The 25,102-nt window shown below is 39.8% G+C and overlaps 2 protein-coding genes across 4 annotated transcripts in view; one reads left to right on the plus strand and one right to left on the minus strand.

The window, feature by feature from the left end:
• Positions 1 to 1,484: 1,484 nt before the first annotated feature.
• TYW3 (tRNA-yW synthesizing protein 3 homolog) lies at positions 1,485 to 24,394 on the minus strand. The gene is made up of 6 exons (XM_055585474.1): positions 24,103 to 24,394; positions 19,638 to 19,718; positions 16,881 to 16,979; positions 16,593 to 16,664; positions 13,602 to 13,735; positions 1,485 to 1,933 (listed from the first exon to the last, which is right to left on the minus strand). The coding sequence occupies exons 1-6, from the start codon at positions 24,274 to 24,276 to the stop codon at positions 1,717 to 1,719; spliced, it is 777 nt and encodes a 258-aa protein (XP_055441449.1). The 5' UTR covers positions 24,277 to 24,394; the 3' UTR covers positions 1,485 to 1,716.
• The window catches only part of CRYZ (crystallin zeta), a 29,645-nt gene continuing 28,917 nt past the window's right edge, over positions 24,375 to 25,102 (plus strand). For 2 of the 3 annotated variants that reach the window (XM_055585469.1, XM_055585473.1), the window contains exon 1: positions 24,376 to 24,513. The gene's annotated coding sequence lies outside the window, so the exon portion shown is untranslated. Of the gene's footprint in view, positions 24,514 to 25,102 lie in introns of all 3 variants that reach the window. The other variant, XM_055585471.1, reaches the window with a different exon arrangement.

Genomic DNA, 25,102 nt, shown 5'->3' on the forward strand with positions numbered 1-25,102 from the left:
AGAAAACTATAATTTGAAAAGATACAGGCACCCCTATGTTCATAATAGCACTATTTACAATAGCCAAGACATGGAGACAACTTAAGTGTCCATTGACAGACAAATGGACACAGATTCGGTTTGGTACATATAGACGATGGAGTATTACTCAGCCATAATGAATGAAATACCATTTGCAGCAACAGGGATGGACCTAGAGATTTTCATTCTAAGTGAGGTAAAAAAGACAAATACCATGTGATATCACTTATATGCAGAATCTAGATCATGACACAAATGAACTATGAAACAGAAATAGTCTCATAGAGATTCACACTTGTGGTTGCCAAGGGGGAGAGGAGCGGGGGAGGGAAGGACTGGGAGTTTAGGATTAACAGAGGCAAACCGTTACATTTAGGATGAATACAGAAATTAACACAACATTGTAAATCAACTATACTTCAGTAAAAATTAAGAAAGAATAATAATTTTTTAAAAAATAGAAAAGAGGAATAAAGAAAAATCTCACAGTAACTTTGGAGCTTCCTGGATCCCATTCCTGATAAATTTTAGATGATAGCAGATAGTTATCAAGTTGAACAACTTTTAAAATGAGAGTATAAAATGGTATTTGTCAGAAGGAAAGCATCTGTGATGCAAATCTAAAAATAATTTATATGAAGACTTAGATAAATTATTGAAATATTAGGAAATGCCAAAACCACAACTCAGTGTTGACTACCTCATATAATTTTTATTTGATGTCCTGGTGTTTTTGTCTTTCAATTTATTAGCTCTATGACTAACCAGTAATTTCTTTTTAAATATATATTTTTTATAATTTGATATTCTGAAAATACATTGTGAAATGTCTTCAATTTATAGTAAAAATAAATAGCAAAATAGTAATATATATACACAAAATGGTCTATTAAGTGCTTTCACATTTTTATTTAACTTAGATGTCAGCACTCCTTTGGTATGAATATAGAAGGGATTAGAATTTCTATTAAGCAGAAGAGGAAATGGAAGCCCTTGGAAACTGATTTGCTCAAGGACCTCCAACTTCTCTGTCGCAGTCAGAACTCAAACCAAGGCTTCTGATTCTTCGCGGTTTTTCACAGCACATTTGTTTATTGAAATTTCTGTGTCTTAAGTTATCATTTCTGACTGAGGATAGTGAAAAGCTATGCCCACCTGTTCCACAGAGGCTGTGCCAGTGGCAAGCTCTGGTTTATGAGAAATAATGGGGAAAGAAGGTATAAGTATTTTGTCCTGAACAAAAAAGATATCAGTTGTTTTATTCACAGAGTCTAAAGAAAGGAAAAATCCTGTCCTTGGACTCCAAGAAAATAAGCAGCAAAGTGATCCCCTTGAAAGCTGTTGATTTCAAAGTGAAAACTAAGAAAAATGTTATGATTTTTACTCAAATATTCCTAATGTTAAGGTTCCCTTGGAATGGTATTATAGTTCTGTTTTGAAGTAGACACCGAAACTTAGAGGCATTAAAAAAATCATAATTTTATTTTTGCAATGACTATGCGATTTAAAAAGATAGTATATAAGAGTAAATATTATACACAGTTGTTTTTAAAAGTTAAGAGTTTCCCTAAAATATAGAGAAAAGTTAAATCTTGCTTTTCTGAAAGTCTGATACACTCAACAAACTCTTATTAAGAGCGGCTTTATAATATCTATTAGAAACATCATTCTACCAAGACATTTTGGAACCAAATCTCAGTAATCTTCAGGGAAGATAGTAACACTGATTCCTGGATCAACATGGTCATTATTTTCAAGTTCTTTATCATGTTCTTCAGTAACATGTTTGCCACTTGCTTTTTCTGGGTTCCTTTTTTTTTTACGAATATATGATGTATTAACTTTTTCTTTAGATTGTGAAGTTGTAGAAACAGTTTCTTTTTCCAAAGCATGTTGTAGGCAGTGGTAAAACCTGTAAAGAAATAAAACACTTCTGTTATGTATCTGTGTGTTCTCAAACAAAAGGACTGAAATATACCTCAAACATAAAATTACGTAAATCTGGTATCTCATGTTAACCTTAAGATATGAAATAAATCACAGAAATAATGTGCTTCTTGTTTTTATGATTGCTTATTTCTGAAAAGAAAGGCATTTTCAGTTCTTTAAGAACAGTCTTGAAAACTGGATTGGAATCACCTCTTGACAACCTCTATCCTACCTTAATTTCTATTCCAGATGTAGGAGTCAAACAAAGGTAAAAAAAAGAACAGAAATATTTTTCTTAAAAAAAAAAATCATAACTGTAACAGAAGTCAATTTTAGAGAATGTGGAAAATATATGAAGTTACAGAATGACCTCCACATAATTACCTAAAAATAACCATTCTCAATATTTTTATTTTTTCTAGTTTATGAGTGTATTCTGAATTAATACATCTGTCCATGTATACATATACCTGTCTTTTATACAATTGTGATATTACATACAAAGTTTTACTTTGTTTTCTCAAATTTAATATTTATTGAAAACACTTTCCACATCACTAAATGAATTACAAAATAATACTTTTAAATGGTAGTATAACATCATGTCACTTAAATTGTCCTTTATTTTCAAGTTTTCCCAATATAAACAATGTTATAAACATTTTGGAAATAATATGATCTGAGTCTTTAGCTATTTAGGATAGATACTTTGAAAGTAATTACATGGTTAAAAGGTATAAATATTTAAGGCTCTTGATAAATACTGTTTTCCAGAATGGGTATTCAAAAAAAATATGCTCCTAACAGCAGAACTTGAGACCACTTCATTCATACAGAGAATATTACATCAAAAACCTGCTTTACTTTATAGGTGATAAGGCTCTCTCATTATTTAAGTTTTTATTTCGTTGAAAGTGAATATTTTTTGTTTATTGTTATTTGAATTTTTTACTGTAAATTATTCTTCTCTTTTACTCATTTTTCCAGTGGAGGGTTGTGTTCGTTTTTGGCAGACACCGGAAAGCAGCAAGTGGCTTGGTTTGCTCCGTGTGCTTCACATCAGTGCTCCACTGGGAAAGCTGAGGTTGCTAATTTCAACCTCAGTGAATCTCAAATTCCTCATTCACAAAACTAGCTGTTATCCTGTACCTAGCACAGTTGTCAGAGGGTTGGTTATATATGTAAGTACCTAGCACAGACCCTGGCACTGATTAAGGTCTCAAATGTGACTATTCTTACAGAATATAAACTCCATGACACCAAGGACTCCATTTATCTTGTCATCTGTTCTGTTATATTCTTAGCATGGAGTACAGTGCAGCCACAACTGGTTAAAAATATGCCCAATAAGTGAATAAATAACAACTGAACAAAAAAGGTAAACATCCGAGGTGTTATCCTAGGTCCTAAATAAAATGATCTAAAAGTTGAGAACGCTTCTGCCATCATTGAGATCTTATCATGCTTTTAACAGTTCCGCTCAGTCGTGTCCGACTCTTGGGGACCCCATAGACTGCAGCACGCCAGGCTTGCCTGTCCATTACCAACTCCCAGAGCTTGCTCAAACTCATGTCCATCGAGTCAGTGATGCCTTCCAACCATCTCATACTCTGTCATCCCCTTCTCCTTCTGCCTTCAGTCTTTCCCAGAATCAGGGTCCTTTCCAATGAGTCAGTCCTTCACATCTGGTAGCCCAATGCATTGGAGTTTCAGCTTCAGCATCAGTCCTTCCAATGAATATTCAGAACTGATTTCCTTTAGGATGGACTGGTTGGATCTCCTTGCAGTCCAAAGGACTCTCAAGTCTTTTCCAACACAGTTCAAAGGCATCAATTTTACAGTGCTCAGCTTTCTTTATGGTCCAACTCTCACATCCATACATGACTACTGGAAAAACCATAGCTTTGACTATAAGGACCTTTGTTAACAAGGTAATGTCTCTGCTTTTTAACATGCTGTCTAGGTTGGTCATAGCTTTTCTGCCAAGGAGTAAGCATCTTTAATTTCATGGTTGCAGTCACCATCTGCAGTGATTTTGGAGGCCAAGAAAATAAAATCTGTTATTGTTTACATTGTTTCCCCAACTATTTGCCATGAAGTGATAGGACCAAATGCCATGATCTTAGTTTCTTGAATGTTGAGTTTCAAGCTGGGTTTTTCACCCTCCTTTTTCACTTTCATCAAAAGGCTCTTTAGTTACTCTTTGCTTTCTGCCAAAACAGTGGTGTCATTTGCATATCTGAAGTTATTGATATTTCTCCAGGCAAGCTTGATTCCAGCTTGTGCTTCATCAAGCCCAGCATTTCACATGATATACTCTGCATATGAGTTAAATAATCAGGGTGACAATCTACAGCCTTGATCCTTTCCCGATTTGGATCTAGTCCATTGTTCCATGTCCAGTTCTAACTGTTGCTTATTGACCTGCATACAGATTTCTCAGGAGGCAGGTCAGGTGGCCTAGTATTCTCATCTCTTGAAGAATTTTCCACAGTTTGTTGTGATCCACACAGCCAAAGGCTTCAAGGTAGTCAACGAAGCAGAAGTAGATGATTTTCTGGAACTCTCTTGCTTTTTCAATGATCCAATAGATGTTGGCAATTTGATCTCTGGTTCCTCTGCCTTTTCTAAATCCAGCTTGAAGATATAGAATTTTTCAGTTCATGTCCTATTGAAGCATTGCTTAGAGAATTTTGAGCAGTAGTTTGCTAGTGTGTGAGATGAATGTAATTGTGCAGTAGTTTGAGCATTCTCTGGCATTGCCTTTCTTTGGGATTGGAATAAAAACTGACCTTTTCCAGTCCTGTGGCCACTGCTGAGTTTTCCAAATTTGCTGGCATACTGAGTGCAGCACTTTAATAGCATTGTCTTTTAGGACTTGAAACAGGTCCATTGGAATTGCATCACCTCCACTAGCTTTGTTCGTAGTGATGCTTCCAAAGGCCCTCTTGACTTCAAACTCCAGGATGTCTGGCTCTTGGTGAGTGATCATACCATCGTGGTTATCTGGGTTATGAAGATCTTTTTTGTATAGCTCTTCTGTGTATTCTTGCCACCTCTTCTTAGTATCTTCTGCTTCTGTTAGGTCTATACCATTTCTGTCCTTAATTGTGCCCATCTTTGCATGAAATATTCCCTTGATATCATTAATTTTCTTGGAGAGATCTCTATTCTTTCCCATTCTATTGTTTTCCTCTATTTCTTTGCACTGATCACTGAGGAAGGCTTTCTTATCTCTCCTTGCTATTCTTTGGAACTCTGCATTCAGATGGGTATATCTTTCCTTTTCTCCTTTGCCTTTTGCTTCTCTTCTTTTCTCAGCTATTTGTAAGGCCTCGTCAGACAACCATTTTGCCTTGTTGCATTTCTTTTTCTCTGAGATGATCTTGATCACTGCCTCCTGTACAATGTCACAAACTTCTGTCCATAGTTCATCAGGCACTCTATCAGATCTAGTCCCTTAAATCTATTTCTCACTTCCACTGTATAATCATAAGGGATTTGATTTAGGTCATGCCTGAATGGTCTAGTGATTTCCCTACTTTCTTCAATTTAAGTCTAAATTTTGCAATAAGGAGTTCATGATCTGGGCCGCAGTTAGCTCTTGGTCTTGTTTTTGCTGACTGTATAGAGCTTCTCCATCTTTGGCTGCAAAAAAAACAATCAATCTGATTTTGGTATTGACCATCCGGTGATGTCCATGTGTAGAGTTGTCTATTGTGTTGTTGGAAGAGGGTGTTTACTCTGACCAGTGTTCTCTTGGCAAAACTCTGTTAGCCTTTGTCCTTCTTCATTTTGTATTCCAAGGCCACCCTTGCGTGCTACTCCAGGTTATCTCTTGATTTCATACTTTTGCATTCCAGTCCCCTATGATGAAAAGGACATCTTTTTTTGGTGTTAGTTCTAGAAGGTCTTGTAGGTCATCATAGAACCATTCAACTTTAGCTTCTTTGGCATTAGTGGTTGGGGCATAGACTTCGATTACTGTGATATTGAATGGTTGCCTTGGAACCGAACAGAGATCATTCTGTCCTTTTTGAGATTGCATCCAAGTACTGCATTTTGGACTCTTGTTGACTAGGATGGCTATTCCATTTCTTCTAAGGGATTTTTGCCCACAGTAGTAGATATAATGGTCATCTGAATTAAATTTTCCCATTCTAGTCCATTTAGTTCACTGATTCCTAAAATGTCAAGGTTCACCCTTGCCTTCTCCTGTTCAACCACTTTCAATGTACCTTGATTCACGGACCTAACATTCCAGATTCCTATGCAATATTGTTCTTTCCAGCATTGGACTTAATTCCATCACCAGTCCCATCCATAACTGGGCATTGTTTTCACTTTTGCTCCATCCCTTCTTTCTTTCTGGAGTTATTTCTCCACTCTTCTTCAGTAGCATACTGGGCACCTACCTGGGGAGTTCATCCTTCAGTGTCATATCTTCTTGCCCTTTTATACTGTTCACGGGGTTCTCAAGGCAAGAATACTGAAGTGGTTTGCCATTCCCTTTTCCATCATGCTCTTATATCCTACTATAATGGGAGATTATGACAGGAAGTTTTTGACATCTATAGGATAGATTGCTATCTGAGCCAATTATGTTCTTTATTTTAATTCAATAAACAGGCTAAGTTCCACTTGCAAAAGCTCTAAAACTGCCCTAAGAAAACCAAGCTAACTGCCTCTTCCCAAATACTTCACACAATGCTAAGATATACCTAACATGATTACCACATTTCCTATCCATATTTTAAGAACTTATGTAATCACCACTATACACCTTGATATTCATCACCATTCTTGGCAGATAACTAGGGCTAAATGGTATTTCTAGAATGAATAAAGCAATTTCAAAGAGGGAGGTACAGTGAAAGAGAAAACAGTACTTTAAGAATTAGAGCAAAAGGTTTTGAAAAATTTAAACTGATATTTATTTTAGATCCCATAACATGGTCACAACCTTTTCATTTAACGTATTCCTTCTATCCTTGCTTAACTGAAACCCGGTTCCCCCCAAACACACCACTGCCTGCATTCCTGTCAAGTGGAGAATGCTTATTCTTTCAGTATCCTGCCCACCAGAGAGGTGAACAATAAGGTAAGAATTCACCTGCATCACCAACACTTTTCCAGACTAAACTCCTTTATCAGCTCCTCAGATTATCTATCAATATTCTGTTCAGTCCTTTACACTCATGAAAACTACACTTGGCCTGATCTTTGTCTCCAGGTCTTGCCATTATCCTGGGTGACTTCAATGATTGGTTTTCTTCTCATTTTCCACACTGCCTATATAGCATGGTTTTAAAAAATGCCTCAGTAGAATGACTTGCTTTATCTAAAACAAATCTAAGCATGCTACAAAAGGGTATGAATCACCCTTATCTGATCATAAGAGGCTATTCATGATGTTCAACATTCTCTTCTATCAGTCTCTCCCCAATCCTGCTCTTTAAACTTAGGTAACCAGGTCTTTTCTCTGGATTCTATTGTATTCCTAGAAAATTAAAGATAAGATTAAATTCCTCTTTTATGAGCACAGTGAATTAAAAGCTGTGTAAAATACCTTGTTGACCACACTAAAAAGGTAATTAAAGAGGAATTGGTGCCTTACTTCTAATCTTCCATTAAACAACCTAAGAATTCAAAGCTATAATCCTTGGGGGACCAAAGAAACAAGTGGTAAAAATGAACAAAGACCTTTTCCATGTTGAGAGCCAAGAATACAATTTCAACTACTTTTTTTTCTTTGTTAAGGGAACTTTTAAAATGTCCTTTGGGAAACTATCTTACTCAATAAGTCAGAAATTTGTTTCTCAATTACATGTTCTCTTCTCATGCTATGACCCTTTACACAGCATTCCAAAGCCTGATTCTCAAAGTATAATTTTCTCAACTTTCAAAGGCAACAAAAAGAGCTGGGAGTATAAAAAGAAATATATGCTCAGGCAACTGTTTTTCTGCCCCTCTCCAAAGAAAAGCAAATTGTCTTCCATTTTTCTACCTCTGTAGTCAAGATTATCATGACACAGGGCAACTTGTATATAGTTTTCTTCATGACAGAACTTTTCAGACCAGCCCTGGGAAAATGAATTTTTGTTCTTCAGATCAGTTAGGGGACCATGGGCAATAAAAAGCTGGTATTTCTTACTTCTGAAAGAGGAACATAAAATTAATGAAATCTTAAGCACAACTTCATATCCTTTTGCATGCGTGCATGTGTGTGAAGTCGCTTCAGTTGTGTCTGACTCTGTGAAATGCTATGGACTGCTTCTCCAGGCAAGAGTACTGGAGTGGGTTGCCAGGGCATCTTCCCAACCCAGGGGCTGAACTCGTATCTCCGGTGTTTCAGGTGGATTCTTTAACCCTGAGCCACTGGGGAAGCCCTCACACCCTTTCAGGCTTCTATTATTCACAAATAACAAAAGAAGACTATTCTCATATATTATGTATTTGGATTTTTAACTGATTTTAAACTCTAGCATTTTTATTAAAAAACATATGTGACAGAACCTGTGCCAGGTGCTAAAAACAAGTAAGAGATGGCCTGTACCCTCAGGGAGCTCAGGGTTTGATGGGAGCGGCAGAGCTGTAAAGATACATTCAACATGCCACGAAAAAGCTAAGATAAAATAGGAGAACGTGGGGCACTTAGCTCCAAGAAAGATCAAGAAATCCTCCTTGGGGAAAAAAACCCAAAGCCTGAGCTGAATCGCAAGGATGAATGGGAGCTGGCGAGGTGAATTCCTCCCTCTTCTGGCACAGAGAGGAATTATGAGAGGAAAAACTGAGGGGAGGGGACATCCAAGGAGAAACTACCAGAAAATGTATGTTTTCCCTTTATATTACTTACTTCTCTGACCATAAGTATATAGAGAATTGTGTGAGTTATTTATTTACCAGCTTTATTTCCATTAAAAAAAGTAAGACTTCACTCCTTCTTCTCCTCTACCCTTATTTCTATCTGCTGCCACGTTAGGATTATGCTCTGCAGGATCATTCCCATTCACCTTGCTACTTAGAGTCCTGTTACTTCTTACCCAGACTGTGTAGCAGGTCTATTCTGGTAGCCCCATCAGTAAGCCATCTTACATGTCTTCCAGAATAATGACCTTAAGTCTGTGAAGCCATAAAAGTAGCACTATTTTTTTTTAAGTAGCACTACTGTTAGAACAAGTCTGTCAAATAAATTCAGCAAGCATTTATTAACCACTGTTCTCCTATCAGACACTCAGAAAATGATAAACTGTACTTGCCTTTGGGGAACTCAATATAATGTATTAACTTTTAAGTTCCTTTATTATTTATGATTAATTCAATAAAGTTATTGGGTTTCTACTCTATAATGTTTTAGGATAAGAGATATTTAAAGTGTGGGTATGTATGGATATGTATTTGGTTGGTATCTGTGTGTGGGGGGAGTTAGTCCTATTTAAAAGGTGACCTTCTTGTCGTGGGGAAAAAAGACATACATGCAATTAAATAAGTGTAATTCAATATGGTTCACATTTCTCTTTGCACTGAGGCATAAATAGTAATAATGCTTGTAAATGGTAAGACTCTGAACCAAGGAAATTGTTAAAATAAGATATTGAGGAAAGGCTGATGGGATATTTGGTTAGATATGTTCAATAGATTATTAGATATATGGGCCCAGAACTCGGGAGATATTTGGAAGATCTACCCCAGGTGGCACTAATGGTAAAGAACCCTCCTGCCAATGCAGGAGACAGAAGAGATGTGGGTTCAATCCCTGAGTTGGGAAGATTCCCCTGGAGAAGGGCATGGCAACCCACTCTAGTATTCTTGCCTGGAGAATCCCTAAGGACAGAGGGGCCTGGCATGCTGCAGTCCATAGGGTCTCACAGAGTAGGACATGACTGAAGTGACTTAGCAACCAGTGTCTGGGGAAGCTAAAGCAATGGGCCATGGGAGGAATCCTGGAGAACAACAGTATTTAACCAATAGGTAGAATAACAAGAGAAACCCAGAAGGAAGCTAAGAAAAAGCACCGGAAGGAAATTAGCAAAGTGATGTCACACAAATGCTTACCAACAGGTGTTAAGAAAAATGCTCAATGTCATTAATCATCAAGGAAATGCAAATGAAAATCATAATGAGATATCACCTCACACCTGCAAGGATGGCACTTATCAAAACAAAACAAAACAAAAGACAAGTGTTGGCAAGGATGTTGAGGAAAGGATGCCAATGAACTGTATAATGGCTAAAATTGTGAATTTTATGTTATGTATATTTTACCATAAAAAAGTAAAAAACAAAAAACCAACCATTAGAAATATTTACTTTTTGCTCTAATTTGCTTAATTTTTATCGATATTATATGCCAATATACTTGGACTTTTTATTCTACATTTTATTTAACATTTATTTTCTTATTACACAGTTGGTGAGAAGAGGAACATGGCTAATTTCATCCAATCTAAGTCAGTCTTGATCTCTTATTAACAGCTACAAGCCCTCCTCTTGTAATTGGTAAATAAACCTCCAAACTTCCCATGTTTCACCTGGAAATCATTATAGATGAAATTATCTTACTCTTCCCATGAAGAAGTGGGCTTGGGAATTGTTTTTTACGAAAGAGACTTCTTGCTATTAAAATAATATCTTAACTTTTGATTATCACACTTGAAGAATATTTCTTGTTGCTAGAATGCTACTCATTAGGATTTTGACTTTTAAAACTTCTCTTATTACAGCTGTTTGAATTGTGAAACTTTGGTCCCATGACAAACCAATTTTATACTCAACATCTGATTGCAGAACTCATCACCTCCAGTGTTTAATTTTTCTCTTTTCCACATCAAAAGAGTAGCTCTTTTTCTGCATTTGGTTGAATATACAGCTGTTCCCCAAGGAGCTCCCTAATTTGTTCACTCTTTCTGAATTCACATGTAATCTTCTAATCAGTATCTTAAGACACTTTTTACCCTTCTTTAATTTTTCACTGATTTTATATGATGAGCATGACTCTCTTGATAGCAGCATACACACTATAATCTCAAAACATATTTTTGAGTCAATGGATTTAAAGCATAATTTGATTTTATAGTTGGTGAACGTGGCTCAATTAACTTCACCAGGTGTATAGTTAGTTGATCTTGGGCTATATTTATAATCTTGTTGAAATTCAAGTAAGAAAACAGAGAAACTGATTTCCTACCTCCTACTTTTTCACCAACAGTCTCACAGTTAGAATACTAACAAATGTAGCCAACTTTTGGGATGGTACCAGTAAATACTGCAGCCTGGCACACTGCAGTCCACAGGGTTGCAAAGAGGTAGACACGACTTAGCGACTGAAAAACCACCAATAAATACCTATGTACAGTTCAAACTCTGTAGCCTGGTGGAACGGAGAAGGCAATGGCAACCCACTCCAGTACTCTTGCCTGGAAAATCCCATGGATGGAGGAGCCTGGTAGGCTATACTCCATGGGGTCGCTAAGAGTTGGACACGACTAAGCGACTTCACTTTCACTTTTCCTTTCGTGCATTGGAGAAGGAAATGGCAACCCACTCCAGTGTACTTGCCTGGAGAATCCCAGGGACGGGGGAGCCTGGTGGGCTGCCGTCTATGGGGTCGCACAGAGTCGGACACGACTGAGGTGACTTAGCAGCAGCAGCAGCCTGGTGGAATGGCTGGGTACCTTCAGTTACTTTCTTGAAATCACTTTTAATGCCCATAGACAGCCACAATATGTCATGAATTAATTATCTCCAATGTGTCTTGGCTGATATAATTTATATGGCACTGCTGGGAGAACTGAGAAATAGTCACTTGCATAATTTTGTTAATTTTATGGTTCAAATAAGGAGCTCTGGCTGAAAAAGCCTGGATGGTGATACTGATGTAATTATAGGTTTATTCTCTGTATGAGTCAGTGAAGCAGGAGAAAGGCTATCCTAAGAATCATGACATGACACAGATGGGGCCTGTCATTCGATATATGCTGTCTACAATATGCTAAAATTGTTAAGACAGATACAAGAAAACTGAAGCCAAGAGAGTTAAGTTGTGGTGGGTGCAGGATTTGAACTCGGTTCTGCCTCTGGAACCCAATTCTACCTCTTTCCATCATGCCACTCTGCAGCCAGAGTGGCTTCTGGCTTTAGCTGTTTCGTAAAAAATTCTAGGTATTAAAGAATGTTAAGGTATTAAAAAATGTTAAGCAGACGAGTTAAGCAAGAGGATTCCTTTTCATTTTACAGACAGGATTCTGATGGTGATATGGAGAATGGCTTAGCAGAGAGACACCCTGGAAACATTCTACTTTTAGATCAGTGGTCCTGACTGAAGAATGTGGCAGGAAGGGTGGGGAGAGAAGAATGAGTCAGGAGTGATTTCAGCAGTGATTGACTGGTTGTGAGGTGACCAAATGAGTGCTGCTGCTGCTGCTGTTGCTGTTGCTAAGTCGCTTCAGTCATGTCCGACTGTGCGACCCCATAGACGGCAGCCCACTAAGCTCCTCTGTCCCTGGGATTCTCCAGGCAAGAACACTGGAGTGAGTTGCCATTTCCTTCTCCAATGCATGAAAGTGAAAAGTAAAAGTGAAGTCACTCAGTCCTGTCTGACTCTTAGCGACCCCATGGACTGCAGCCTACCAGGCTCCTCCATCCATGGGATTTTCCAGGCAAGAGTACTGGAGTGGGTTGCCATTGCCTTCTCCGGACCAAAGCGGTGGGGAGAAAGCAAAAAGGAAATAATAAATGACAATGAGATGATTTCTTCAATAACTTAGAAATACACATCTTACTGATGGTAGGTTAGTGGCATTTATCTTCATATATAAAAAGCAGCATAATAGTCACTTATTTATATCAAAAATTCTATTCTGAGGAAAAAGTTGAGAAAGAGTAATGTAAAATTAATCAAGCAGAAACAAGGGAAATATAAAGATGTGCATGGACAGCCATAATCCTTCTGACCGGGACAATTATGCCAATTCAAATCTAATTCATGACAAGAGCTGGGTTCTGATCTAGCCAGAGGTATAAAATATTTATCAGATTAAAATTAACCAGGCTGTTCTCCTCAAAAGGAGATTTTAAGTAATCTTCAGTAGGTCCCATCCCGGGGGCAGAGTGTACCGTGTCCCTGGCTGCCTTTGGCTGGATCAGCTATGTCCCTGTGGCTGCCTCGCTCTCACCTGAGTGACTGTTTCTCCTTAGTGCCTGGTGCTGGCAGCTGCATGTCCCCTCTCCTGCCGGGGCTTCCTCCCCTTTGTGCCCCATGTAGTACCCCCTGCAGTTTGGCCTTTATGTGTACTATGTGCTGAGTCTCTTCAGTTGTGTCCGACTCTGGGCAACCCTGTGGCCAGTATCCCACGAGGTTCCTCTGTCCATGGGGTTTCCCAGGCAAGAATACTGGAGTGGGTTGCCATTTCCTTCTCGAGGCATCTTCCCAAGCCAGGGATTGAACCCGCATCTCTTATGTCTCCTGCACTGGCAGGCAGGTTCCTTACCACTGGCCTACTCTCATCAATTATTTTCATTATCTTTATTATTCATGATAAGGCTACAAATATAAAAGCAGCTGGAAGTATAAACTGGAGATGATGTGTATTAATATTTTCAAAGAAGACCTAGGTATATAAGACTAACATGGAAATATATCATTAACATACCTTTCAATTCTCTTCTTGTTTTCTTCCATTTTTTGATTTGCTATCTTTAATAGGAAGTTGATATATTCCTCTGTCACCATCAGTTTTCCTTGATGGCTTAAAGGAACTTCTAAGCCATGTGTGCTCCGGACAGCCTGCAAGGAACAATTTAGATTGGATGACTTATGTACTAGAGATGCTGAAGATAACTAAAGAATAGTCCACTCAGGGCTGTGATTATATATAGTTTAGCTCCATTATAGCACTTAGGTTTGCACTTTGATACAATTTAGTCAAATACAGTTGAATCAAAGCAGAATAAATAGATTTTCCCATCATATAAAGTCATTTGCAAAGAAAATTGTTTTATACATTGTCTTTCAGAGAAGCAGATATTATCAAAGAGTCCAATAAACTTAATAGTATCAATCTCACTAAATCTAAGGAAGTTTTAATACACCATTTAAATAAACAAAATAAATGAAACCTCAACAGAAGTTTTAAGGGAAAATCAAAATGGCTTGGATGCTGAAGGGCCTCTTAGCACTGCTTCTGCAGGGTGGTTACAAGATAAAGCAGGCCTGTTCCATCACACAAAGTGGCTGCTTTCTTGATGCTTTAGGGTTGCCAATCTTAGTAACCCCATTAAGGAAACAGTCAGCATGTTCCCAGTAAATCCAAACACTGGATATAGGTTAAGAAACAACAGAAACTCTTATGAGGCAGAAAAATTCATTCAATGAGCCTTTACTGAGTGTCTGCAATTTTCCAGGCCCCACGGAAGGTATGAAGGTACAGGATGAATACACATGCTGCTACTACTGCTGCTAAGTCACTTCAGTCGTGTCCGACTCTGTGCGACCCCATAGACGGCAGCCCAACAGGCTCCACCGTCCCTGGGATTCTCTAGGCAAGAACACTGGAGTAGGTTGCCATTTCCTTCTCCAATGCAGGAAAGTGAAAAGTGAAAGTGAAGTCGCTCAGTCGTGTCCGACTCTTTGCGACCCCATGGACTGCAGCCCACCAGGCTCCTCTATCCATGGGAGTTTCCAGGCAAGAGTACTGGAGTGGGGCGCCACTGCCTTCTCCAAGGAATACACATGGTCCCCATCTAAAAGACAGCTAACACGTCTGAACAAAAAACCAAGTGATCACAATCCAACATGGTACTAAGAAGAAACACATAAATGTGCATGTGCACGCACGCATGTGCGCACACACACAAACACAAAATACTAAGGAAACGTATTCAACAGAAGAGGAGTAACTGACTGAGACAGGTGGTGGTTTTATGGGATTTTAAAGCATACATATAATTTCACCAGATGTAAAAATGGGAGAAGGGGAGCATTCAGCCAGAGAACGAACTTTTCTATAGTAACAGGACATGAAAAGCATAATACATTTGGGAAATGACCAACAGCATTTTATCTGGCTGGAGTGGAAGCATGCTAGTGGAACATGAGCATAGATAAGGTAGATGCAAAATAGTTTATGTATATAAGGTCTTGAAAGTCAGAGAAAATACCAGGTGACCTTGACTTTTATAACCCTGTGTATAACACAGCAAAGAGACACTGATGTATAGAACAGTCTTATGGACTCTGTTGGAGAAGGAGAGGGTGGGAAGATTTGGGAGAATGGCATTGAAACATGTATAATATCATGTATGAAACGAAGGAAAAAAAAAAGAAAGAAACACGCATGGTAGGAGAAAAAAATAAAATAAAATAAAACGGGCATTCTGACACTACTGGCTAGAGGGGCTGAAGGAAAAGATGGGGAGGACGAAGACCAGGCAGGAGACTGCTGTAAAGACAGAGGTGAGAGATGAAGAGGGCTTAAGTAGGGGCAGTAGAAGAGGGCTGGGAGAGGTGGAGTCCGGAGTGAGGACTTAGAGGTAGATGTGACAGATCTGTCACTAACTTAATATAGAAGACAAAGGAGAGAAAGGTGGAAGAGTGGTTCTGTTTTTACTCGGGCCACCAGACGTACATAGTGGGGAGGGAGATGGGGACTCAAATCTGTACCATGAGCTTTGCTTTTCTATTTAGTCATGTTATACAGATGTCTTGTTTCATAAGCCACCTCTTTTTGGAAAGCAGGTTATTTGTTAAAAATAGATAGAAAATTGGGAACTCTAGGGAGCTAGAATGGAAGACAATCTGAAATACTACAAAAGCAAACAATGTGCACATTGCCAAACAGTAAACACAAACAGTAGCTACTCAGGAGAGAGCAAAAGTCACCAGGGGCTGGCTTGGCCAGGAAAGGACTCAGAGAGGCTGTGGGACTTGGAAGGAAGTTTAAAGATCCTCTAGTCCAGGGGATGGCAGAGTTTTTCTGTAAAAGGATAGACAGTAAATATTTTCAACTTTGCAGGCCATATAATGTCTGCCATTGTAGCACGAAAGCAACCTTAGAGAGCAATTAATCAAACAAGGGTACTGGAACTAGTCTCCTGTGGGCTGGATGTGGCCCTAGGGCAGCAATTTGATAGATCCCTGATACAGCTGAAAAAGTTCAGTCCCTGATGGATCCCTGTAGAGGACTTTAGGGCCCATCTGTGATTCTTCCCAATACATCATGGTGCTCATTAAATTGGGCCGTGACTATTCAGAATGCGGAGGCCAAAGAGAATCAGGTTAAAAGTAAGTGGTGTATGTGTTAATTGCTCAGTCGTGTCTGACTCTTTTGTGACCCCACGGACTGTTGCCCATCAGGCATTTCCTCCTCCAGGGGATCTTCCCAACCCAGGGATCAAAACCAGGTCTCCTTCATTTCAGGCGGATTCTTTACCATCTGAGGCACCAAGGAAGCAGAAAAGTAAGTGGAGGGGAATATTATAAGGCCTCAAATGCAAAGCTAAGAACTCTGGACTTTGCCCTGTACAGAACAGTCAGTCACTGAAGGTTTCTGAGCAGGGAATGGCAGGACGATTTCAGTAGAAGGTTATTTGATAATCTGGATTACTTCATGATCAAAAATTGCTTTTTACCAAAGATACCTTACCAGCATGGTCTTTCCTCTCTTTCCCACAGTTATGCCGGAGTTCCTGAAGCCAGAATCTACTGCCACTGAATGCTGTAAGAAAATAAATTTGTTAAATTCTGATCATCTGGCTAATCAGATAAACACTTTAGCTCTACAAACTGCTGAAACGTAATATAACCTCAAATCTATAATTAGATAAAACATTAGTTGATTAAACTAGCATTGCATTAATTGTGGTAGAAGTTAAAGTTCAAAACTAAATCTACTCATATACCTATAAATTCAAGTATAATCACAAAATTTTACCAGAATCTGTGCATCCTGCAACTGTCGACACTGCACGTGAAGAACAAGTGGCTCGAATTTCAAAATGGCATCGCCCTTCGCTTTCTGCAGGGCCGCAATCTAAATAGACGGAAAATATTAGGATTAGACACAAATACACGATCCTATTCCTTGGTGACCCTTTATCCTATGTACCTTCAATATTTCCAAGGAACTTTCACACTCATTCTGCATCGTTCTTCCACAGTAACTTTTCACTCTGCTTTCTTGGATCTCTTTCTCCAAAACTCATTCATCTGCTTATTCTTTTAAGAGACTTGATTTCTAATCCTCTCATAAACTATATGTGGCATTCTTTCAAACCATACCTCAAACAAGTAAACTATTACTTTATATTTTTAATAAAGGAATATGGAATGTAAAGACTGTACTGCTGCTGCTGCTGCTGCTAAGTTGCTTCAGTCGTGTCTGACTCTGTGTGACCCCATAGACGTCAGCCCGCGAGGCTCCCCCGTCCCTGGGATTCTCCAGGCAAGAAGACTGGAGTGGGTTGCCATTTCCTTCTCCAATGCATGAAAGTGAAAAGTGAAAGTGAAGTCGTTCAGTTGTGCCCGACTCTTAGCGACCCCATGGACTGCAGCCTTCCAGGCTCTTCCGTCCATGGGATTTTCCAGGCAAGAGTACTGGAGTGGGTTGCCACTGCCTTCTCTGAAAGACCATACTAGATCTGTCTAAATGCTTTGTTGTTAGATTGAAGATTGGGACACATGTATTATTATGCTTCAGCTAGAATCTGTTATGTGAACCGAGAACTTCCAGATGTTCAAGCTGGATTTAGAAAAGGCAGAGGAACCAGAGATCAAATTGCCAACATCTCTTGGATCACAGAAAATGCAAGGGAATTCCAGAAAAACATCTATTTCTGCCTCATTAACTATGCTAAACCCTTTGACTGTGTGGATCACAACAAACTGTGGAAAATTGTTAGAGATGGGAATACCAGATCACCTAACCTGCCTCGTAAGAAATCTGTATGCAGGTCAAGAAGCAGCAGTCAGAACTGAACATGGAACAACAGACTGGTTCAAAATTGGGAAAGGAGTATGTCAAGGCTGTATATTGTCACCATGTTTATTTAACTTATATGCAGAGTACATCATGTGAAATGCTGGGCTGGATGAATCACAAGCTGGACTCAAGATTGCAAATATCAACAATCTCAGATATACAGATGATACACCACCCTTATGGCAGAAAGCGAAGAGGAACTAAAAAGCCTCTTGATGAAGGTGGAAGAGGAGAGTGAAAAAGCTGGCTTAAAACGCAACATTCATTTTGATGTTTGGCAAAACTAATACAGTTATGTAAAGTTTGAAAATAAAATAAAATTTAAAATAAATAAATAAATAAATAAATTAAAAAAAAAAACAAAAAAAACCCCGCAACATTCAAAAAACAAAGATCATGGCATCTGGTCCCATCACTTCAGGGCATATAGATGGGGAACAACAGAAACAGTGAAAGACTTTATTTTCTTGGGCTCTAAAATCACTGTGAACAATGAACGTAGCCATGAAATTAAAAGATGCTTGCTCTCTGGAAGAAAAGTTATGACCAACCTAGACAGCATATTAGAAAGCAGAGACATTACTTTGCCTACAAAGGTCTGTCTAGTCAAAGCTATGCTTTTTTCAATAGTTATATATGGATGTAAGAGCTGGACAATAAAGAAAACTGAGCTCCAAAGAATTGATGCTTTTGAATTGTGGTGTTGGAGAAGACTCTTGAGAGTCTCTTGGATTGCAAGGAGATCATACCAGTCAATCCTAAAGCAAATCAGTTTTGAATACTCATTGGAAGAACTGATGCTGAAGCTGAAACTCCAATATTTTGGCCACCTGATGGGAGGAACTGACTCATGGAAAAGACCCTGATGCTAGAAAGATTGAAGGCAGGAGAAGGGGATGACAGATGGTTGGATGGCATCACCGACTCAATGGACATGAGTTTCAGCAAGCTCTGGGAGATGGTGAAGGACAGGAAAGCCTGGTGTGTTGCAGTCCATGGGGTCACAAAGAGTCGCACATGACTTGATGACTAAACAACAACAGAATCTGGACAAGGCAGTTGTTACTCTGTCTGCCTAACCTACCTGCACCGTTCTCCCTCCTTCATATCATTTGATTCTGGTGCAACTGTCAGTTGTGACCCTGTCGCTCATGGCTCCCACTATATAATATCAGACAACGAGTGCCTGGGTCTGATCAAGGAGACCATTCTATTCTACTGGCAAAGACAACTCATCTTGGCGGAGAACACCTCACCAGGCAGGATGACTGAGAATCCTTTGGAAATAATGCATGGATCTTAAAAGTGAATCTTTTTCTGCTGGGGTTGCTGGCAGCTATCTTTCCCGCCACAAAGATTATCTGCAGCAGAAGAGAAATGCAAACATACAGAGAGAACCAGTACCCAGAGGAGACTGAGTGAGTACTCTGAAGACAACATTTAAGCACCTGAGCCGGTAATTTAAAACGCCTGACTAATATGAATTTATATGAACTCACCTAAACATTTTAACTTAGGGAACTAAATAATCCAGCATAGACAGCAGTCTCCCACAAATAAAAAAATAGCCATTGTAATGAGTGCTCTTTAGGTCCTGTAATCTGCAGTCATTAAAATTGTGCACATAAATTGAATTTTCTATTCTTTTCATATATATTTAAAGTGACTGTGAATTAAAGTTTATTTCTAAATTTACATATAAAAACTTACCACATCATCTTTCACACAGGCTTTGTGTGTAACCAGTAGCCAGCAACAGTTTTGTTTCTGAACCTCACAACCATTTACACTCTAAAATGAAAAAAATAACATAATTTAAGTTAGTCACATAATATTTAGAAAATAAGAAGTATAATGTGTAGCATATTTTGTGCTTGTGCTGTTCTTAGTCATTCAGTCATGTCCAACTCTTAGGCGACCCCAGGCTTCTCTGTCCGTGGGGATTCTCCAGGCAAGAATACTAGAGTAGGTTGCCATGCCCTTCTCCAGGAGATCTTCCCAACCCAGAGATCCAACCCAGGTCTCCCACACTGCAGGAGGATTCTTTTCCATCTGAGCCATCAGGGAAGCCCATTTTAGGCTTTCTCCTAAGAATTAAGAATCACTAAGAACAATTGAATAGGTTTTTGGGCAAAATTAAACATAAAACAAAAATGAAATGAAATGATTTGAGATAGAAAGAAACTAATTTGTTTATTAAGATAAAAACACTTAACATTTCCTGAAATATGGTCTTGTTTTTGTTAGGAGAAAAGGTATTATAACAAGGGGTTGTACACTAGTAGCCCGTAAGTTGTACTCTAGCTGTTTTATATGATTAGCAGAACATTAAAAACATTTTTTAAAATTCCTTTTGTAAGAAAGCACTGTTCCAGTCCCACACAGGACCTACCAGTTTTTACTGATGCCTGATCTGTTCATACCTTTCTATGTCCCTAGTCACTATAGGCATAAATTTGTGACCTCTGGATTAGACTTTATACGTAGCACCAAAGAGCACCAAAGAGCTAAGACTGAAAGTTCAGAATTTCAAGAAGGCAAATATTTTACCAGTATACTTTGCTTATTAACTGTAAAAATGTTTATTTGTCAAGTTCTATTAGGTACTTGTATATAAACAAAAGAAAAGCTATGACAAACCTAGACAGCATATTAAAAAGCAGAGACATTATTTTGCCAACAAAGGTCCGCATAGTCAAAGCTATGATTTTTCCAGTAGTCATGTATGGACATGAGAGTTGGACCATAAAGAAGGCTGAGTGCCAAAGAACTATGCTTTCTAGCTGTGGTTTTGGAGAACACTCTTGAGAATCTCTTGAACAGCAAGGATATCAAACCAGTCAATCCTAAAGGCAGTCAGTCCTAAATATTCATTGGAAGGACTGATGCTGAAACTGAAGCTCCAATACTTTGGCCACCTAATGTGAAGAACTGACTCATTACAAAAGACCCTGATGCTGGGAAACATTGAAGGCAAAAAGAGAAGAGGGCAGCAGAGGATGAGATGATAAGATAGCATTACTGACTCAATGGACGTGAGTTTCAGCAAGCTCTGGGAGACGGTGAAGGACAGGGAAGTCTGGCTTATTGCAGTCCACGGGGTCGCAAAGAGTCTGACTTGCTGAGCGACTGAACAACAACAATAAATATAAACAGATCCTATCCTCAAGGACAGTTGAGAAAGGATACAGGAAACCATATGCACTTTCTATGCAGTAAACATGGTTTATATATAAACTGTAAATTTTTCCAACTAACTTATTGAAATAATTCCAACAAATTGGAACTGCTAGGACTAAAAATATCCAAAATTTATTGTTTTGAGTCTAAACTATAATAGATTTCCCCCTACTATATAGAGGGGATTTCATCAATCTTGGCCCCCAGTGTTTATGTGGGTATGTTTCCTAAAATTGTACAAATGTTAATATTGGGCTTCCCTGGTGGCTCAGACAGTAAAGAATTCACCTGCAATGCAGGAGGCCCAGGTCAGATCCAAATATGGTATTGTAAAGAAATTGCTTTTCGTTTGCTACTGTTCAACTCAGTCATCTTCTTATGCTTAATCCTTACTAGTCACTCGTGTTATTTCATTTTCTTCTTCTTCTTCTTTTTGTTTTATTTGTCTTGGTTTATCAATGTCTTTGTTACTGGTTTCCAAGAGCTCATTTATGACTAAGGTTAACCATTTGTCAGGCAATGAAAATGAAATACCATATTTTACTGTCAATTTACTATGACATTTTATATTTTGGTTGTGTATTAAAATATAGTCATGCTGTGTTTCATGAAAATAAATCAATCACCATACTTCCACAAGGTGACTTTTATACATTAGGTACACAGGAGACTTTGCCATCTGGCTTTGGAATGGAGAAGAGTTGTGCTTCTCCAAATAACTGATCTGTTTTCATTGAATGACCTCAGTCAGGGACTGATGTTTCTGATCTAATGCTGGCTGCCCTAAATCTTACAACCAAATGTGTGACCCACCTCTAGCAAATTAACAGTCTCATGGTATATTTTGAGGACTAATGCCATTTCTGCTTTGTCTTATCTATGCTCCTTTTATCCAGATTTTCTCACTTTTTATTTTCCTTCTTGTAATGCCTACTTGTAAGTTGATCCAAATTCTTCCAGAAATAAGGCAAAGTGAAACAAGGTATAAGGTAACACATAAAATGAAAAGATGTTCAGGAAAAAGTCCTAAAGGTAGTTCAGAAGAAGTAGTCATTGCTTCCAAGTGGATGTGTGTGTGTGTGCTCAGGTAGGAAAGGGGAGTTTGGGGAGGTATGTCTCAGATATGCAAAGATGGGGGTAAACATTTCAGGAAAAATAAAGATGAACAAAGGCAGATAAATGTAAGAGGAAGAGAATAGTTCAGTTTCAGTGATTGGCTTAAGATAAAGAGTCAGAGGGGAAAAACAGCTGAAAAGTGTATTAGAGTATTTCACCAGGGCTTCCCTGGTGGCTCTGACGGTAAAGAATCCACCTGCAATGCGGGAGACCTGGGTTCCATCCCTGGGTTGGGAAGATCCCCTGGAGGAGGGCATGGCAACCTACTCCAGAATTCTTGCCTGGAGGATCCCCATGGACAGAGAAGCCTGGCCGGGCTACAGTTCATGAGGTTGCAAAGAGTTGGACACGACTGAGTGACTAAGCACAACAAAGCACAAAGTATTTCAGCATAGATGAGTGACACACACAAACTGTGCTTTATAAAGGGGAATCTGTTACCAGCGTGTAACTTGGTTTGGGGTAGGGAGACTGGTAGTTCAGTGACCTGTTAGGAAATCACTGCATAAATTCAGGTAAGACAGGGCAGGAGAAATGAGGGAAGAGAGAGAAAGCAAGCCAAGCAATGGAAGCAAATAAGAACGAATAGACCCTGCTAACTTGGGAGACATTCACATGACCTGTCAGTGAGAGATCTAAAGAATGAGTTTACAAGCATCGTGTCTTGCAAGCTCTGAATTCAACCTTTTTTTTTTAATTTTTATTTTTAAACTTTACAATATTGTATTAGCTCTGCCAAATATCGAAATGAATCTGCCACAGGTACACCCGTGCCCCCCATCCTGAACCCCCCTCCTTCCCCCCTCCCCACACCCTCCCCCTGGGTCGTCCCAGTGCACCAGCCCCAAGCATCCAGTATCGTGCATCGAACCTGGACTGGCGACTCGTTTAATACATGATATTATACATGTTTCAATGCCATTCTCCCAAATCTCCCCACCCTCTCCCTCTCCCGCAGAGTCCATAAGACTGATCTATACATCAGTGTCTCTTTTGCTGTCTCGTACACAGGGTTATTGTTACCATCTTTCTAAATTCCATATATATGCGTTAGTATACTGTATTGGTGTTTTTCTTTCTGGCTTACTTCAATCTTAATGTTGTTAAAGAGAACACACAGCTAACTTTTATAGTGCACTTAATATGCCAGGCAGGGTGCTAAAGTTTTAAAGTTGTGTCCAACTCTTTGCGACCCCGCGGACTATACAGTCCATGGAATTCTCCAGGCCAGAATACTGGAGTGGGTAGCCTTTCCCTTCGCTAGGGGATCTTCCCAACCCAGGGATCGAACCCAAGCCTCCCGCACTGCAAGCGGATTCTCTATCAACTGAGACACAAGGGCTTCCCTCGTGGCTTCCTAAAAATTACCAGAGTTGTAATAATGGAGTGGGCCACTAGGAGGCAGTGAACTCCTTAACCATAGCGAGCAGCAATCAACTGGTTAACAACGGTTTGTTAGAGCGGTCGACCAGAAGGGAGCCGCCTCGCCAGACTAGAAAATCTTTAAATCTCCTTAGTATTGAAAACATTAAAATTCCCTTAGTGTTTACAAAAAAGAGTCTCTAACCCTTGCAACTCAACATCATTCCCAGGCTAGTAGTTTCAGCATCATTTGGGGGCTTGTAAGAAATGCAGATTATGCCCTAGCCTTGACGTATAGAATCAGAATATGTATTTTAAAAGTTCTCCCAAGTAATTAATAAACACATTAAAATTTTAGACACATCGGTTTAAGTAACGCTGTCAGTTTAAAGAGACCGAGATCACCGATCAGAGAACAAATTAGGCAAGCTGGGTTGGGGTGTTACATCGGGCGGGTGTAGGAGTTCCCGTCGTGCACACTACAGGGCAGGACTGGAAGGGCACAAAGGGTCCTCACCCCGTCTAGGAGGATGATTCGGCCAGCGCAGGAACTGGTGGTGAAAAACTGTTCTTGCCCATTTAGGAGCTGCACAATCTCTAACACGTCCTCGTCCACACTGCCCTTCCGGCTGAGGTCCGCTTTGCTCAGACACTGCGCCTTCCACCTCTTGAACTCTGCGCTAAGATCCATGCGACGAAAGAGTTAGGGTCTGGACTTTTCACGTTAGCCTTGTTTTCCCTGGAGGCAGCCATATTGACGTCAATGGTGGCCGGGAAAGTCCAAACTCCTTCCTGGGACCCGCCCCTGGGGCGGGGCGGGGCGGAGCCTGAAACTGCTGTGGTCGGCCGGGGCCGGTCGGGCCCGCCTGCTTTTCCCGTGCAATCTCGGGGGACGCTCGCAAATTTTGATTTTCCACTCTAGAACCGGGTAAGTGGTTTTAAAAGTCCTTCAGTTCAGGATGAGGATTTCCCCAGCGCTCGTCCAAAAGGAACCGAGTTGGATTTTGGCTGCGTTCCTTTCCTGCGCCTCGTCCCCCCGGAGGACGGGGATGAGTTTGTGGCCAAAGTTACTCCGCACCGGGGGCTGCTAGTTGATCAGCCGTAGGTCACCAGGGAAGTTTGACTTACTGGTCCTGAGAGCCCGGTTTTGCTTACTGGCAGGGTCCGCGTTTCGGGTCCCACCGCGGGGCGCCCACCCCGCAGCCTCTGCCTGCCCGCCCCCCTCCCCCCCCCGCACTAATTTTCCCCTCGGTCTGGGCTCTGGATTCCTGCGGCCTCTCGCGGCTGCTGTGACCCGCGGCCACTCGGGTTCGGGTTTCCTAGGGCTCCTTCTCTCCGGTCTTTCCTCCTGCTTTGATGACATCTTGGAGAGAATTGTGTAGACCCCTTCTACCCCGCCATGACCCTCATCTAGAAGACTCTTCAAAAAACAAAATTCCCTGTTAGCACGTCGTTGGGTATTTACACGTTTCTAGAGGAGACTTATCTCAGTCACCAAGGAAGGTGTATTAATGATT

This window comes from Bubalus kerabau, chromosome 6 (genome assembly GCF_029407905.1).
Source record: "Bubalus kerabau isolate K-KA32 ecotype Philippines breed swamp buffalo chromosome 6, PCC_UOA_SB_1v2, whole genome shotgun sequence".
NCBI classification, from domain to species: Eukaryota; Metazoa; Chordata; class Mammalia; order Artiodactyla; family Bovidae; genus Bubalus; species Bubalus kerabau.